This window comes from Lissotriton helveticus, chromosome 3_2 (genome assembly GCF_964261635.1).
Source record: "Lissotriton helveticus chromosome 3_2, aLisHel1.1, whole genome shotgun sequence".
Classification (NCBI taxonomy): domain Eukaryota; kingdom Metazoa; phylum Chordata; class Amphibia; order Caudata; family Salamandridae; genus Lissotriton; species Lissotriton helveticus.
The window spans coordinates 115,618,565-115,635,178 of NC_136062.1; the positions used below are offsets into that span (position 1 = coordinate 115,618,565).

General features: G+C 50.7%; 1 protein-coding gene across 4 annotated transcripts in view; it reads right to left on the reverse strand.

Moving 5' to 3' along the window:
* Positions 1–16,614, reverse strand: part of NEDD4 (NEDD4 E3 ubiquitin protein ligase) — a 2,078,892-nt gene that overhangs the window by 325,486 nt on the left and 1,736,792 nt on the right. For all 4 annotated transcript variants that reach the window (XM_078684873.1, XM_078684874.1, XM_078684872.1 and 1 more), the window contains one exon: positions 15,088–15,161. In XM_078684873.1, the coding sequence (XP_078540999.1) occupies positions 15,088–15,161 (74 nt within the window). The remainder of the gene's footprint in view (positions 1–15,087; positions 15,162–16,614) is intronic.

The following is a 16,614-nucleotide window of genomic DNA, read 5'->3' on the forward strand; positions in this document are numbered from 1 at the left end:
CCCCCAGTCACAGATCTGTGCTGAATCCATCATCATTCTTTAGCTCACTTCGCCACCCCAATTCAGACAAAGCCATATGCAGATCAGTCTTGACCCTGTGCCTCATGGGAACAGTCCTGACTGAACTGCCAAGCAAGGTCTTCCCTGGACCAGAAACAAGCATCCTGGGACCAGTTTCGGGGTAACACCCCTCATCAGGCCTGTGTGCACCTATAGTATCGAAAAACCAGCAGTATCACTCTCAACCTTGGGCGTGACAATGACAAAAAGAGGCATTTCCTTCCAATACACATTTTTTTCTTCCAAAAACTTTATTGGTATTTTTAAAAAACATAGCACATTTAAAACCGTTTCTTAAGCCAAGTGACAATTTAGCAACTCCCTACCCTTCAATATCCTATAATGTCTATCAACAGAACCACAGTAATTATTTACATGCACTGTGATCCATGTCCTCTGATTTTCATATCTCTGTCTATTATTACACATGCCAAAATAGTTAACATAACTCTCCCCTCCCCCACCAGTATTTTCCTCGGTGTCTGTGTGTCGATAGTGCTATTGTCCTTTGGAATCTAAGGGGTTTCCCAGATCTTATGGTAAGTTGTACCTTATGCGTATACCCACTCTTCTCACTGATTTGGGTGGGTTTTCAGATATGTGATCATTGCCGTCCCCAAGCCCTGATATCGTTCTCTAATTTATCATCTTTCCGGACCTGCTTCATTGTAACCTTCTCTGCTGTCACACATTTGCACATATCTTTATAATAAGAAGCTTAGGAGGAAATTTGTGCTCCTGGGGTTAATATTGTCAAAAAGGCGGATCGCGATAAGGAGGATGAGCCCTACGCCCTGAGATGTGAGGATATCTTGGGCGTAGAGCTCATCCACATTATCACGATCTGCCTTTTTGTCAATATTAACCTCAGGAGCACAAATTTCCTGCTAAGTTTATTATTATTATTGGGAGTAGGTAATAGACCTAATAATACTGTGCGTGCTTCCCTGGGTACCTCCCATCTGTGTGCTTAGCACTTTGGGGGTGAGATGAGACTGATGTAGAACATTACATTGAATCAATTTAAACCGAGCATTTGAGCTCACCGCTTTGACCCCTTCGTGTATCCTTCCCCACTTCAGTTTCTTCATAGGATCTCCCACCACCTCATCCCATCTCTACTGAATATGGAGTGTTCCCCTTGGTAAATCATCACTTACAGCCCAAAAGAGGTGGGTAATCAAATGTCGACCCTGTGTCATATTCCTTACACTAAACTTGGGATGTCATTAATCGATAAAGTCCAATTCGCAGAACAGGGAGGAAGGGAGGGTTGGTGAGGAATCTGCAGTTAGACAGAGTCTCAACCAGAAAGAGCATTACTGAAGGTAAGTGAAATGTTGCTTCTGATAGAGACTTCTAACAACAACTTCCTCGACTTTTGAATAGATACCAAGTAGTACCTATTTGAAGGAGGATCTGTGAATGGACTCAAATTAAGAAGACCTGTAGTAAAGAGAGGGCATAACGCTCCTCTCGTCGAACTTAGCTGTCACAGTAGTGCTTTGTGAACGTATAGAGGTACGCCCACGTAGCTAACTAGCAGATTGTTCAGGACAGGGACTCTACAAGCCAATGCAGCAGTGGCAGGTTTGGCTCTGGTGGAACGAGTATGAAGCCCTTCCGGAGGCTGCTTTTTGGCCCCTTGTGAGAAGTTGGCCTGGCATATGATGTTCACAATTCTAGTGGGCACGCTGCACCAGTCCAAACGACCCTTATTGATGGTAGGTTTAAAGTCAACCTTATAGAAAGCTATCTTAGTGGTAGCTGTGGAGAGCAGCCTTCAGGCTAAGTCTTCAAAGGAATGTAAAGCAGCTTGTTTTACCAGTCTATAATCTCTTGAATGATCAAATGAAAGTATACCACACAAGGTATATATCAAATATATATGTATTTATTCTAAACACAACCCCTCTGGTCTCTTTATGAGGCTAGAGGTAAAAGTACAATACAAGGAACTTAATTAGCATACGATAATTTGGAAAGTATATGTTATGCCCTCGGGGCCTCACAAACCATATACTACTAAAATAGTAGTATAAGAACCACGTGAGGGATAGAAGTGAGGCCTAGGGCCTGAAGAACTGCTGGGACAACCAGGAACCACCCGAGGTAGGGACGCAGGAGACCCACGGGGACGCTTGCAGTGTCTAAACGCAGCCGCGAATCACCATTGACTTCTATGGAAGAAAATCAAGTTACAATTTTAAAGATTAAGGACACTTAGGTGTGAACTACAATGCACCCCTTTGGACTTAGACACTTCGAGAGTCAAGACCCACGTCAGCACCGGAGTACTCGTGTTACCTCACCCAGGGAAGCCAGGTGCATAGGTGTCTTTTGGTGTCGGGTTTCGACGTCGTTTCCAATGGAGAGCTGCGAAGAAGTGCTGCAGGGACCAGAGGAAAAGTGTCCGGGTGGATCAAAGGGTTGATTGGAGATCTGAGGAACCTGAAAGCAGAGGGGACAGAGTTTGGGTCACTAGCCAGTGACCAGGATGGCGACAGGACGATGCCAGCCGATGTCGGGTGCTTTCAAGTGAAGGAGGTGAAGCTTGACTCTTCAGCCACGAGGTCCAGTAGGCGTCGACCAGGACCTGGATTCGAGCTGTCCCACGAAGGATGTTGAGTGCTGCAGCGTCAGAATCCGGATTGACCCAACAAGCCTTGGCAACAGCAACCCAAGCAAGATGACAAGATTGGCTTTGTTGCAGACCAGCAAGGTCTGAGGGACTCCCCCTTTGGAGAGGAGTCAGAGCACATCTGGAGCAACCAGGAAAGCTCAAGAACCAAAGGATTGTCCTTCGTGGGGACCCACTAGCCAACGGACTAGGGATCGCGAAGGAGCCTCAAGCTGCGGTGAAGAAAATGGGCCCACGGAACACTCGTGGAGTGTAGGCCTCTGATCTTTGGTGCAAAAGGTGCTCGGGGCAGGGGCTTCAAATACCCCAATGCACAACTTCGGGTAGTAAGTGCAGTTGCAAAAATGCAGGATGTCCAGGATTTCCGGTCCCAAGTCTCTTGTGTCAGCTACCGGTCTCAGCTTTGCTGGGGACTCGGGTCAGCCACAGAGATGTCTGGAAGTCCGTGTCCTGTGTCGCAGATTCTTCGGGATCCGGCGGGAGCCTCGAAAATGCAGACCGGCAAAGATGCTTCTTGGTGCCCGTTTGAACAGGGAGGTCACTCTTTGACCTCAAGGGAGAATTCTTCCGACTTCCCGTCGATATGGAATGTCGAAGGTCTAAGATATATGTTGCAGAGTTTCGTCCAGGGCAATCTGAAGTCCTAGGGACTGGATCCCTATACTTATACCAATTTAGTGGTTGGACTAACTCTAGGGTCCCACATATGGGAGGACCTGGGGAGTGGGTGGTTAAACCCCTTCCCCTTTGTCCAGTTTCGCGCCTAAGCTGGGGATGAGTGCCCCAGCAACCTGTTTGAACATTGGAAATGCATGGAGCACCTTGTGTGCCCCAGGGAGTGTCTGAAAAGCATTCACTGAATGCAACCCACCCTGCCCCAATACACTAAAGCCTGTCTGGGGAGGTGCTAGCACCTCCCTGGACAGGAAACCTATGGGCCAGGCCTCCCCTGCCGGAGTTTCGTCCAGCATCAGGAGGTCAGACTCGTGTCTGTGGCAGCAGCATCCATTTTGTGATGCTGAGGCTCTTTTAAACTTTAACCGGGTATACCAGTGTGTACATGTCTTCTCCCTCTAGAAGGGTAGAATGCTACCCTCGTGGCCAGAACTGGTGGGGGTGGGGGCGGGGTGGTAGTATTCCAAAGTGTTTGACACCAAACACAACGTGTTTTGATAAAGCCAAACTAAAGTTAGCATTAACCGCAAGTATTATAATGCACTTAAGAGTATAGCACAAGTTACTACTTGTGTAACGATATATCTGTAAGAGACATTAGTTAGTATTAGATTCCTTACCTTAGCATATCCCCAGGCGTCAGACTGGATCCGGAAATTTTTGCGTAGCAGTACCCTTGCACGTCGGTAGGCGTCTTCTGCGGCTCCGCATCCGTCGTCGTGGGCGCAGTGATGACGTCGTCGGAGTACTTAGACGACGCCTCCGCGTGCTGACGTCAGTTCTTAGACACAGCTTTTCCGCGCCAGAAACGCAGAGCCATGTTAAAAACCAACACTGGTGCCATTGAACTAGGGTCCTGAAAACCCTAACCCTAGATATTGGTTCGCAGAACGGGGAGGATGGGTGGGTCGGTAAGGAATCTAATACCAACTAATGTCTCTTACATATATATCGTTACACAAGTAGTGAAAGAGACACGTTAGTATTAGATTCCTTACCTTAGAATAGATACCCCAGCAATACCAACCCCGGTGGTGGGTCTGCGAACCAATAATCACACCAGAAAGGCCTGGAGGACAGAACGGCCAAAGAAGCCATCCCTCCGGACCTGGCTGTCCAGGCAGTAGTGTCTTGCAAACGTGTGCAGCGATGCCCACGTAGCTGCCTGACAGATGTCTTGTAAGGGCACTCCCCTGCCCAGGGCAGTGGTAGTCGCCGTGGCTCGGGTGGAATGAGCCCGCAATCCAACAGGGGGCTCCTTCTTAGCCAAGGAGTAACATGCCTGGATGCACAAGATGATCCACCGGGAGATGGTCCTCTTGTGTACCGCTTCCCCTTCTTAGCGCCCACGTAACCAACAAAGAGTTGGTCATCCACCCGGAACTGGCGTGTGCGATCCAAGTAGAATGAGAGCGCACGTTTTGGGTCCAGACGGTGGAGCCGCTCTACCTCTTTAGAGGGATGCGGTGGCGGGAAGAAGGTTGGCAAGGTGATAGACTGCCCGATGTGGAAGGCCGTGACAACCTTAGGCAGGAAAGAAGGCATAGTACGCAACACCACTTTGTCCGGATGGACAGAAAGGAAAGGTGGAGTACAAGAAAGGGCCTGGAGCTCACTCACTCTCCTGGCAGAGGTGATGGCAACCAGGAAAGCAGTCTTCAGAATAAGAAGGCGAAGAGGACAGTTGTGAAGTGGCTTAAAGGGAGCGCACATCAGAAACGTAAGAACCAGGTTCAAGTCCCACTGAGGCATTACAAACGGAACAGGAGGGAATGTGTGTGTGATGCCTTTTAGAAATCTATTTACAATCGGGGACTTGAACAATGAAGGTTGATCAGGCAGCCTTAGAAAGGCTGAAAGGGCAGAAAGGTAGCCCTTGATAGCGCCCAGAGCAGAGCCCTGCTGGGCAAGAGAAAGAAGGAAGAGAAGAATCTCCGAAAGAGGGGCAGCAAGAGGATCCACAGCCTTTGCTGTGCACCATGCCACAAATCTGTTCCACCTGCAGGCGTATATCGATTTTGTGGAGGGACGCCTGGCTGCCAGAATGACATTACAGACTTCAGGAGGCAAGTCAAATGGCCTCAACTGTCGCCGCTCAATCTCCAAGCATGGAGGTGGAGACTGGACAGGTTCGGGTGGAGGACCGTCCCCTGCTGCTGCGACAGAAGGTCCTCCTGAAGAGGCAGACGAACCGGGGGATCAACTGACATACTGAGTAGCTCTGGATACCAGTACCTTCGAGCCCAGTCCGGAGCCACAAGGATGACTTGGGCCCGGTCGCGCTTGATCTTCTTCAGCACTCTGGGCAGAAGTGGTATAGGCGGAAAGGCGTACAGTAGACCGTAACTCCACTCGCGACGAAAAGCGTCTCCGAGCGAGTGCCGCCTTGGAAATTCCAACGTGCAGAACTGATGACATTGCGCGTTCTCTTCGGTGGTGAATAGATCTAACCAAGGCTCTCCCCATCGCTGAAAGAGGCCTTGCGCCACGTCCGAGTTCAGACGCCATTCGTGATCCATCATGCACCGACGGCTGAGCTCGTCCGCCCTGGTGTTCAGAGATCCTGCCAGGTGTTGAGCCACCATGGTCACGCCCTGGCGTTCCAGCCACTGCCAGAGGCGCAGAGCCTCCTGGCAAAGGGTCGACGACCCCACCCCGCCCTGTTTGTTGCAGTACCACATGGAGGTGGTGTTGTCCGTGAACACCTGCACTACACTCCCCCGGACAGAGGGGAGGAATGCTTTCAGTGCTAGACGAATCGCCCATAACTCCAACAGGTTGATGTGGAGCAGGGCCTCCGCCGGAGACCAGAGCCCTCTGATCTCCGCCTCTCCCATGTGGCCTCCCCAGCCCTGGAGAGACGCATCTGTCACAACTACGTGCTCCGGTTGGGGAAGGGAGAGGGATCTGCCGCTGATCGAATCGCGGTCCGTGAGCCACCACTGCAGCTGTCTCGCAGTGCCCTCCGAGATCAGGACGTGGTCGGATAGGTTGCCCTGATGCTGGGCCCACTGAAACTTCAGGTCCCACTGCAGAGCCCGCATCCGCCACCTGGCGTGATGCACCAGTAGGATGCAGGAGGCCATCAGCCCCAGAAGCCGCAGCGTCAACCTGACCGAGACCCGGGATAACGGCTGAAAGATGGGAATCAGAGCCTGAATATCCCGGACCCGCTGTTCGGGTGGATAAACCCGAAACCGCGCCGAGTCGAGAACCGCTCCGATGAAAAGGAGCTTCTGAGAGGGGCACAGGTGTGACTTCGGCACATTGATGGAGAACCCCAGCCGGTGCAGGATATCTGTAGTCTGGAGGTGGCTGACGACTGTCTGGGGCGAGCCCGCCTTCAACAACCAGTCTTCGAGGTAGGGGAAGACTGAAACCCCTAACCTGCGCAGATGAGCTGCGACCACCGCCATCACCTTTGTGAACACCCGTGGGGCGCTGGTAAGGCCAAAGGGGAGCACGGTATACTGAAAGTGCTCGTGGCCAACCGTGAACCGCAGGTAGCGCCGGTGGGCCGGCAGGACGGGGATGTGGAAATAAGCGTCCTGCAAGTCCAACGCTACCATCCAGTCTCCTGGGTCCAGGGCAGCTAGGACCTGAGCCAGTGTCAGCATCTTGAACTTCTCCTTCCGGAGGAAGCCGTTGACGTTCCTTAGGTCCAAGATAGGGCGTAGGCCCCCTTTGCCCTTCTTGGGTACCAGAAAGTAGTGGGAGTAGCAACCACACCCTACTTCTGGCCCAGGAACGCGCTCGATGGCCCCCTTGGCCAAGAGGGCCGTAACTTCCTCCTGCAGAAGTCGCAAATGATCCCCGATACACGGTGGTTCTGCGGTGGCATGGCTGGAGGAGTCGCCTCGAAGGGGAGGGAGTAGCCCCTTCGGACGATCTGCAGCACCCACCTGTCCGAAGTGACGGTGTGCCAGTGAGGTGGTGATGGCGAACCCTGCCCCCCACTGGCGTCACATGGGCCTGAAAGCACGGACTAGGAGGGTTTTGAGGCGGATGCTGCGGGGGAAGGTGTGGACTGACCTCGCCGTTGTCCCCGACCGCCGGGACGGCGGTTCCCACGGCCGCCACCGCGTTGGGTATTACCCTGCGGAGCGTGGCTGGCAGCACGCGTGGGTACACCCCTTCCGTGGCCGCGAAAGGAGTGAAAGGCAGCCGATTGCTGGCGCGGGGCCGAGAGGCCCAAGGACTTGGCCGTAGCCCTTGAGTCCTTAAAGCGCTCGAGCGCATGGTCTGCCTTGTCGCCAAAGAGGCGACGGCCATCAAACGGCATGTCCATCAAAGTGTTTTGGACATCGGCCGAAAAGTTGGCGGACCTCAACCAGGCGTGGCATCTGACCGCCACCGTCGTTGCCATCGCTCTACCCAGTGACTCGGTGGTATCCAGCCCACACCGTATAGAATGTTTGGCTGCATCCCGGCCCTCCACAAGGGCTTGGCCGAGTTTGGCCCATACCTCCAACTGACACTCTGGCAGCACTTCCGCAACCGTATCCCACAGAGAGTGGGTGTAGCGGCCCAAGAGGCATGCGGTGTTGGAAGACCGCAGTCCCAGACTAAGGGACGAGAAGATCTTTTTGCCGTACTGCTCGTACCTCTTGGATTCCCTGTCCGGCGGTGCCGACGGGAATGCGGTCTGGGAATTGGAGGCCTGGATGACCAGGCTCTCGGGGGTAGGGTGGGTGGACAGGAAACATGGGTCGCCCGGGGCTGGGCGGTGGCGTCTGGCCACGTTCCTATCTACGGGCGAACCCGTAGCGGGCTTGGACCAAGTGCCCAGAAGAACGTCGGTCAAGGCCTCATTAAAGGGCAGCAGAGGCTCGGCCGGCTTGACTGCGGTTTAAGGACCTCAGTGAGGAGATTAGTCCTCACGGCCGCGACGGGGAGCTCAAGGCCCAAGGCCTTGGCAGCCCTCATCAACACTACACTGTAGGTTGCCCCCTCCTCCGAAGCCACGGTAGGAGGGGAGACAAAACCAGTGTCTGGAGAGGTGTCCAGACCACTGGCCTCCCCAAGGTCTCCTGCCCAGTCCTCATGAGACTGACACTCTCGGGTCAGAGGGTCCTCAGACCCCTCCCAATCCCCTTCATCACCCATCTCCTGAAACTCAGGGTTCTCAACGAATGGGGCCTGTTCATAGAAGTGAAACTCCCCAAACGACGTCTGGAGCGGCGCCCATCGGGGCCGTCCCGACATCGGAACAGGAACGAAGTGGGCACCGGAGGCGACACCTGATGGTCCGACGCCGGGGAGGTCGTAAGGTCCACCGGCGACGATCCAGATCCCGAAGAAGGTCTAGCGGAGGCGGGCCCGAAGGCGTCGGCGGCGTCGGGCCGAAGCACCAGACGGCGTCGGGCCGAAGCCCCCGACCCGCAAGAGGCCCCAGACGGGTCCACTAGGCCCGAAGGTGCCGCGGAGCCCGTCGGAGGAGAAAGTTTCCTCATGGCCATGAGGAAGCACTCGATCTCCTCCGGCGTCGCGTTTAGCCCAGGGACCGGAGTGTGTGGAGCTGGACGCGGCGCCCGCGACTCCGACGGAGCCGCGTGGGTGGTGTCACCCGAACCCCCGGCCACATCGCGCGAGCGTCGGGGGGAGTCAGCAGAGCGATGACGCCTCTTGGACTTCTTGTGCTTCTTACCTGGCGACGACTTCGACCCGGAGGAGTGCAGCCTACTCTCGGAACTGTGGTGGCTCCGAGCCCGCGACCTGTCCCTTGACCTCCCGTGGGACCGAGACCTCTCGCGGTGCGGGACCGACTGCCGGAGTTCGAGTCGCCTGCGGGACCGCTCCCGCCTGGCTTTCGAAGAGAGGGCCCGGCAGTCGGAGCAGGCCTTGTCGTCGTGGTCGACGCCTAGACAAGTTAGACACAGGTGGTGAGGATCCGTGACCGACATCATGCGGTCGCAATCCTCGCAGTGCTTAAAGCCAGGCATCCCTACGGCACCAATCGGAGTCGAAAGACTTCGAGAAATGATCAAAAATTATCCAAAAAGTTAGTCAACAATTGACTAGGGTTACTGCTTTTTCCAGTTCTGCACTTGCTGGCGCGGAAAAAAGAAGTACTGACGTCAGCACGCGGAGGCGGCGTCTAAGTACTCAGACAACGTCATCACGGCGCCCACGACAATGACGACAGACGCGGAGCCACAGACGACGCCTACCGACCCGCAAGGGTACTGCTACTCAAAAATTTCCGGATCCAGTCTGACGCCTGGGGATATTCTAAGGTAAGGAATCTAATACTAGCGTGTCTCTTTCAGATTGGTATGGCTATATCATATAACAGCTATAAGGAGATATTTCCGAAGGCTGCAGAGGGGCTCAGCTCAAGCTAGGCACCCTCTCATACAAAACCAAGCACTCTGCTTTCAGCATTGTTAAGCCCTGCCATAGGAGTGACTTATAGGTTAATATGTGTCTATATATATATATATGCAGATATAGGTATACTATATCTAAGGAAGGGGTGCTTACACCACCTTACCCAGGCTGCAAGTGCAGCCCTGTGGTGCCATTTTGGAAGGCTTCCCAGGGGTGGCATAATACATGCTTCTGCCCCCGGTAGGCCTCTGGGGTACCTATGCCCTGAGTACCTAAGGTACCATATACAGGGACTCACAAGGGTAACCCAGTAACCAATCTGGTATGTACCTAAAGTACATGGTATCAATTTAGAGAGAGAACAGCTAGGCTGGGGCTCTGATTAGCAGGGCCATAGCCAGACTAAAATCGATAAACCAGTGAAACAGCAAAAAGTGGGGGTAACCATAGGAAGCAGAGCCTACTCTCCAACACCACTGTGTAGCAGATTTTAATGCACAGCACAATCCACCTAGACATGATCCTTTTCTCTATGGCCTTCCATTTTTTTCGCTCCAGTAACTCCCACAAAGAGCTGATCGTCCACGCTCTCTGGTACAATCAATGAAGAAGCTCAGTGACCCTATAGGGTCAAAGCGATGAAGTCTCTTCTCCTTCTTTGAGGAGTGAGGTGGAGCAAATAAATCCAGAAAGGTGAAGTTTTAACTGATGTGGAACAGTGTCACAACTTTCAGCAAGAAGTATTCTTGTGTTGGCAGAACCAGTTTGTCGGGGATGAAGAAGGTATACGGTGGGTTGATAAAAAGCTTGAAGGTCACTCACCCAAACCACTGATGTTATGGTGATGAGATACACCGTCTGGGGGTCAGAAGCTGCAGGCAGATGACAGCAGTGAATGGCTCAAAGGGACTGTGGATCAAATGTGTGAGGACCAAGTTAAGGTCCTACTGTGTCATGAGAAAGGGAGAGGAAATAAACATATGTTGCAAACATTTCAAAAACAGGCAACTTGAATATTAAGGGCTTGTCCAGCAACCATAAAAAGGCTGAAATGGCTGCAAGATATCCTTTAACAGTGCCCAGAGCAACATTTTGTTAAGCAACAGACAAAACCAATAACAAAACGTCTGAGATCATTGCCACACAAAGCCACAAGTTTGTCCCAACAACAGGTGTATGAAGTTTTTGTTGAACAATGCTGCTAAGATGACATCAACCACCTCTGGGAGAAGGTTGAAGGTGTTCAGTTGTCGCCACTCAGTCTCCAAGCATGAAGGTGGAGATTGCGAAGGAGTGAGTGCTGAACCTTGCCCGTTGCTACGACAGCAGATCCTCCTGAAAGGGCAGCCTGATCAGAGGACAGATGCTCATACCCAGGAGCTCTGGATACCATACGCTCCATGTCCAGTCAGGGGCCTGTAGGATGACTTGGGCCTAATCCATCTGATCTTCTTGAGAACTTGGTGCAGAAGTTGTATCGGTTGAAAGACATACAGGGGTCCCTTTTCCACTTGAGGTGGAATGAGTCTACTACAGGGAGAGAGAGACATCTTGGAAACTCCAATGTACAAAACTGCTGGCATTCCACGTTCTTGGTAATGGCGAATAGATCAAGCCAAGGTTCTCTCCATTCGCAGAAGAGAGTTTTTGCCATCTTTGAGTGCAACTGCAACTTGTGATCCGCTAGGCTTCAATGGCTGACCTTGTCCAAACTGACATTCAGAAATTTTGCTATGTGGTTTGCCACCAGAAAAACATCCTGGATAATCCAGAGGCGCCGGACCACCTTCCACAGGCTCCATGACCCCACTTGATCCTGTTTGTTGCGATACCACATGGTGGTGGTGTAGTGTAGTTCCTATTTCCCTTATAGGTTCTGCGCATTGGAATAACATACACGATAGGCTTGGCTTAGGACTGAGGTCTGTATGCCCCTATTATGTATATTAAACTTAATTACTGTGTACCAGCTAGCTCAGAGGCCACTAGAAACTTCTTGAAGACAAGAAGGGAATAGCTTCTGGCAACCACATAACATAAAACCCTGATCCCTCAGGATCGTGGAAACAATATACTACTTTTCATTCAGTCACTCATCTCAGAGAAGTACATAGAAGAAACAGTCGGGTGTGTTTTCAATAAAATGTATTGCACAGTTGTTATTCTAGTACTGGTTATATGTGCTGCGACAACTGTTGGGCAGTAGCAGAGAATTATGGCCAGCGGTGCAGTGAAATAAAAAGGCATTGTATAGTTCTACCATTTTGCAATAGTAATGAACACATACATGAAATACAGAATGCATTAAGATAACGCCTATACCCTTATGATGCCTAACTAGATGTACCTAAGTGTACCTAGCATGTGTGTAGGTCTTAGAGAGCCAAGAATCCCCCTAGGATTTAGTCTAACCCCATTACCTTAGTGGGACTTCATCCTGATTCTCGAGCTGGACCCTCCAGGATGGGTGAGGGACTTCTGCCAGCTGGAGCTGTGGCATGACGCAGATTGCAGCGTCTCCGGTCAGAGTGTCGGCATGGAAATCTCGGTCTCCTCTGCCTTGCTTGGGCAAAGGGAGGTATATTTATACCAGATAGGTGCCTTGGAATGTTAGTATTGACATCATGCATATTTAATGAGTTCTTGGAGAAATCAATATTCCTGTGTTAGGGAAAATCCCAAGGGCTAAGGGTCTGTTTCTAAGAATTCGTTGTGACTTAGGTTAGTCACTGTTGGACATGGAGATTACGTATTTAGGATGGACCATCTTCTGCGCCCAGAGCACACATCAGATAGGGGACAGCCTCTGTTGCTCGTTATTGTAAAGGGAGGGCTAATGTAGGTGAAAGGGCCTTAACTGGGTGAAAGGGCCTGCCTGTCTTTGTGGCACAAAGGATTTGTGAAACGGTGCACCTATGTTAGGGACGCAATTTTAACATATAACAGTGGTGTCTGTAAGCACCTGTACCAGCCTCCCCTAGAAGGATGGTAGGAAGACTTTCAATACCAAGCGGGTAGCCCCCAGCTCCAGGAGGTTGACAGTGAGTCGGGACACCACCGGAGACTACAGGCCTCTGATCTCCACCTCTTGAAGTGGCCGCCCTAATCCAGGAGAGATGCCTCGGTGACCACTGTGTGCTCAAGGTGGGGTAGGGACATGGGTCTGCCGCTGACCCAATCGTTGTCCTGTATCAACCACTGAAGAACTTTTGCAGTCTCCTCCAAAATCTAGGTGCGGTCGGAGAGGTGCCCATGGTGTTGGACCCACTGTGACTTCAGGTCCTACTGCAGTACCTGCATATGCCTCTGGGGATTCTTGGCCAGCAGAGTCAACCCCACTGAAATCCAGGACAGAGGCTGAAAGATCAGGATCATAGCTGGAATGTCCAGGGCTCTCCTTTCGGGAAAGTCATGAAAGAGAACAGCGTCCAGAATGACTTTGATAAAGAGAAGCTTCTGAGAAGGAGGACACCTTGATAGCAAACCCCAAAGATGGCATGAGGTTCACTGTAGTCTGGAGGTGGTTCACTACCACAGGGTGTGTGCCTGCCTTTAACAGTCCGTACTCAAGGTAGTAGAAGAGTGGCACTGCTGAATTTAGATGTGCTGCCACCTACTGTCATCACTTTTGTGAACACCCAAGGGAACCTGGTGAGACCAAAAGGGAGCACCGCTACCTGAAAATGCTCCTGTCTCACCCGAGGCCAAAGATAGCACCGAAACTCCTGCAGGACGGTGGATACAGAAATAGGTGTCCTGCAGATCCAACACCACGATCCAGTCTCCAGGTTCGAGAGCATAGAAGACCTGGGCCACGGAGAGCACTCAAAATATTTCCATTGAGAGAAAGCAGGTCTTCTGTGGTACAAGAAATTAGTGAGCCACTACTGGCGCAGACACCCTCACGATAGCCCCTTTGGGCAAAAGGGCTTTTACTTCCTCTTGTAGGATGGACAGATGGTCCTCCATCAGGTAGTCCCGGGTCAGTGAAGGGTGTGGCAGAGTGATTATGAATGGTAAATCCCTTCTGGGCAATCTGCAGGACACTCCTATCTGATGTTATGGTCTGTCAACCCAGCAAGAATCGATGGCTCCTGCCATGTGGCTGTGCTCCATTAAAGGCAAGCTAATGAGGTTGAACAGGAGTTTGGCAGAGGACTGACTGGCTCATTAACCCTGACCGCTGGGTCAGTGGGTGCTGTGGCCTCAACCACAAGCCTGCTGGGCATCCTTCTGATGTTGAATAGGCTGCCAGTATGGAGTACCAAAACAAACAATCGTCGAAATTCGTGCCTAACAAGGAATACAATGTGTGAGATCTTCCTTGTGGAGGTGGAACATCAAGCTTTGTAGGCTGAGGTTGGATGGAAACCAAACAAAACCTTATTCAAGGTCATAGCAGCAACGTCTTGGAGAGACAATGGGTGTGGGAAGAGGAGCAGGAAGCAGTGTCTGTAAAGTAACCAGAGGAGATCCTGTGAAAATTTCAAAGGGTCCAACAGGTGCAGAGGGCAAACCCAACGGCAGTCTCTCTGATGGAGAGCCTCTCAACTCAGCAGGCACGCCACCAGAAGTCAAAAGAGATCCAAAGATTTGGAGCATGGCTTCACAGAAATCTTTTATCAACCTCGATATGGCCGAAAGCAGTGGACACTTTGGCTATGCCGATACAAGTAGTGGGTTGGACTACAAAGATGAGCAGTTTTGGGAGCGAGATTGAGATGTTTGGTGATGCTTGTGCGCCATCTCAGGAGTACAAAAGAAAAGGAACCCAGATCTACTTGGATTTTTTATCATTTTTCTCATCTGAAGATTTGAAGCACAATGAGGATCGACCTTGGTATCGACTCCATAAACTTCTGGACCAGGAGCAAATCTTCAGATTCTTGGCAATGTAGAGTTTCATTTTGCGGTCTTGTATGGCCTTCGGGTTCATCTTCGCGCAGTCACTGCAGTCTTTAGAGTTAGGACTCTGCGCCCCAGGCAAACCTAATGAGGATGTGTCACAAACATTAGTTTGTGACAGTCCTCACAACGTTTAAACCCATTTTGTCCTGGGAGGTGGCATTTCCCTTCCACACTCTAAAGTTGAGAGGTATAAGAGGCCTCAAAGAGACAAGAGAACTCTGGATCCACACCTGGTAGCGCAGAAAGAATGGTACTGACGTCAGCATGGGGAGTGGTGCCTACATTAGCTCTGTGTGTCATTTCAGGAGCGTAACAGCAGCAGTGCAGAGCCACATGGCACAATATACCAGCACACAGAGAAAATGCCAAAAAGTTTCACAATCCAGTCTGACACCTGGGGAATATTCAAAAGGTGAGGTATCCACTGGTAGAAGTCTTTATCAGAATATCTCATTCACAAATAAAATACTTACTGAATATATTCGCTCTTGTTTACGTTGGTAATAACTATTTCAGAACCTCCATTTTTCAGTTCATGCTGATGAGTCTAAAAACAAAAAAAGTAGAGTTTACACACTTACAAGCAAATTTCATTCAGACATGTTCATTCACAAACTTGTACGAATGTCCCTAACATTCTATATCAAAATGAAAGTGTTGTAGATAAGTTCGCAGACCATCTAAGGTGAATGAAGGGGTTTATTTACGAGCACAGCAGTGAAGGACCCAGCGCCTGCCGACCAGTCGACCAACTGTCCTGGCAGAACTCAGAGTCCACAGTAATGATATAATTCTAGAACACAGGGAAGAACATAGAGAATAAAGCAGACCATAGAGAAAACAAGTGTGCAGTTTACAACACATCTCCTTTCCTTATAAATCAAACAACAGAAAGGAAAAGAAAAAGAAAGGAAACATATTAATTACAAAGGTAATCATTTAGATAAGTAGGTGGTTTGCGGTACCTTGGAATCCTGGATGTGGAAAGGGGAGGAGGAAGGGAGGGAGAAGAATCAATGGTGGTGGATGGAACAGCAGAGGAACCAGAATCCGATGCATCACCACCTCCGAAGCAAAACTTGTCCGAAGAGGAGGAAGAAGCACACTCTTGGGATAAAAACATGTAACCACTACCACCCCCCTCCTTAGCAGAAACAGAACAAGGATTATGAGAAACAGGAACAACAGAAACAGGAGAAATTCGCCCACATTTCTGGTAAACAGCAACCCGTCTCAAATTCCATTTTTCCCCATTTTCAAGGAGTACATAATTGGGAAAGACTTTCTTAACAGTAAAAGGCCCTCGAAATTTTGATAGACCTTTGGCACACCTCCCTGGTTTGACTTTGACCATATCCCCTTTTGAAATAGCACAACCCCCAGTGGGAGAAGACATAACACGCTTAGAATCAACAGACCCATGATTCAACAAAAGTTGCTTGAACCAAGAAGGAACAAGCTTTGTACCCGGTGGTCTTCCACGCAAAATTTCAAAAGGAGATTTCATGGAACTCCCATGAACCGTCGTACGATGAGCATACACCATCTCCTGAACAATATCAGACACACTGCACCCACCAGAGACAGCCAGTTGAATCGTTCCCTTCACCAGCCTATTGATCCTCTCACACAATCCGTTTCCCTGAGGATTGTAGAGTGAAGTACGATGATGGGACATACCAGAATGGGAAAGGAAGGACTGCATTTTCTGCCAGACCAACTGGGTCCCATTGTCAGTGACAATGACACTAGGAAAACCCTCAGAATGGAACAAAGATTTGAGGAACAAAATGGTGGTCTCAGTAGTGATGTCTCTGACAAAGTTGACGACCACCCATTTAGAAAACGCATCAACACACACAATGGCAAACCGCTGATGCAGGCCAAGCTCAGACATGGGCCCAATGAAGTCCATGCATATGGTATGCCAGGGCACCTCAGGACAAGCAATCTCACCCATGCTAGTGCCAACAGCCACTTTCAGACGTTTTTCTCCTTCC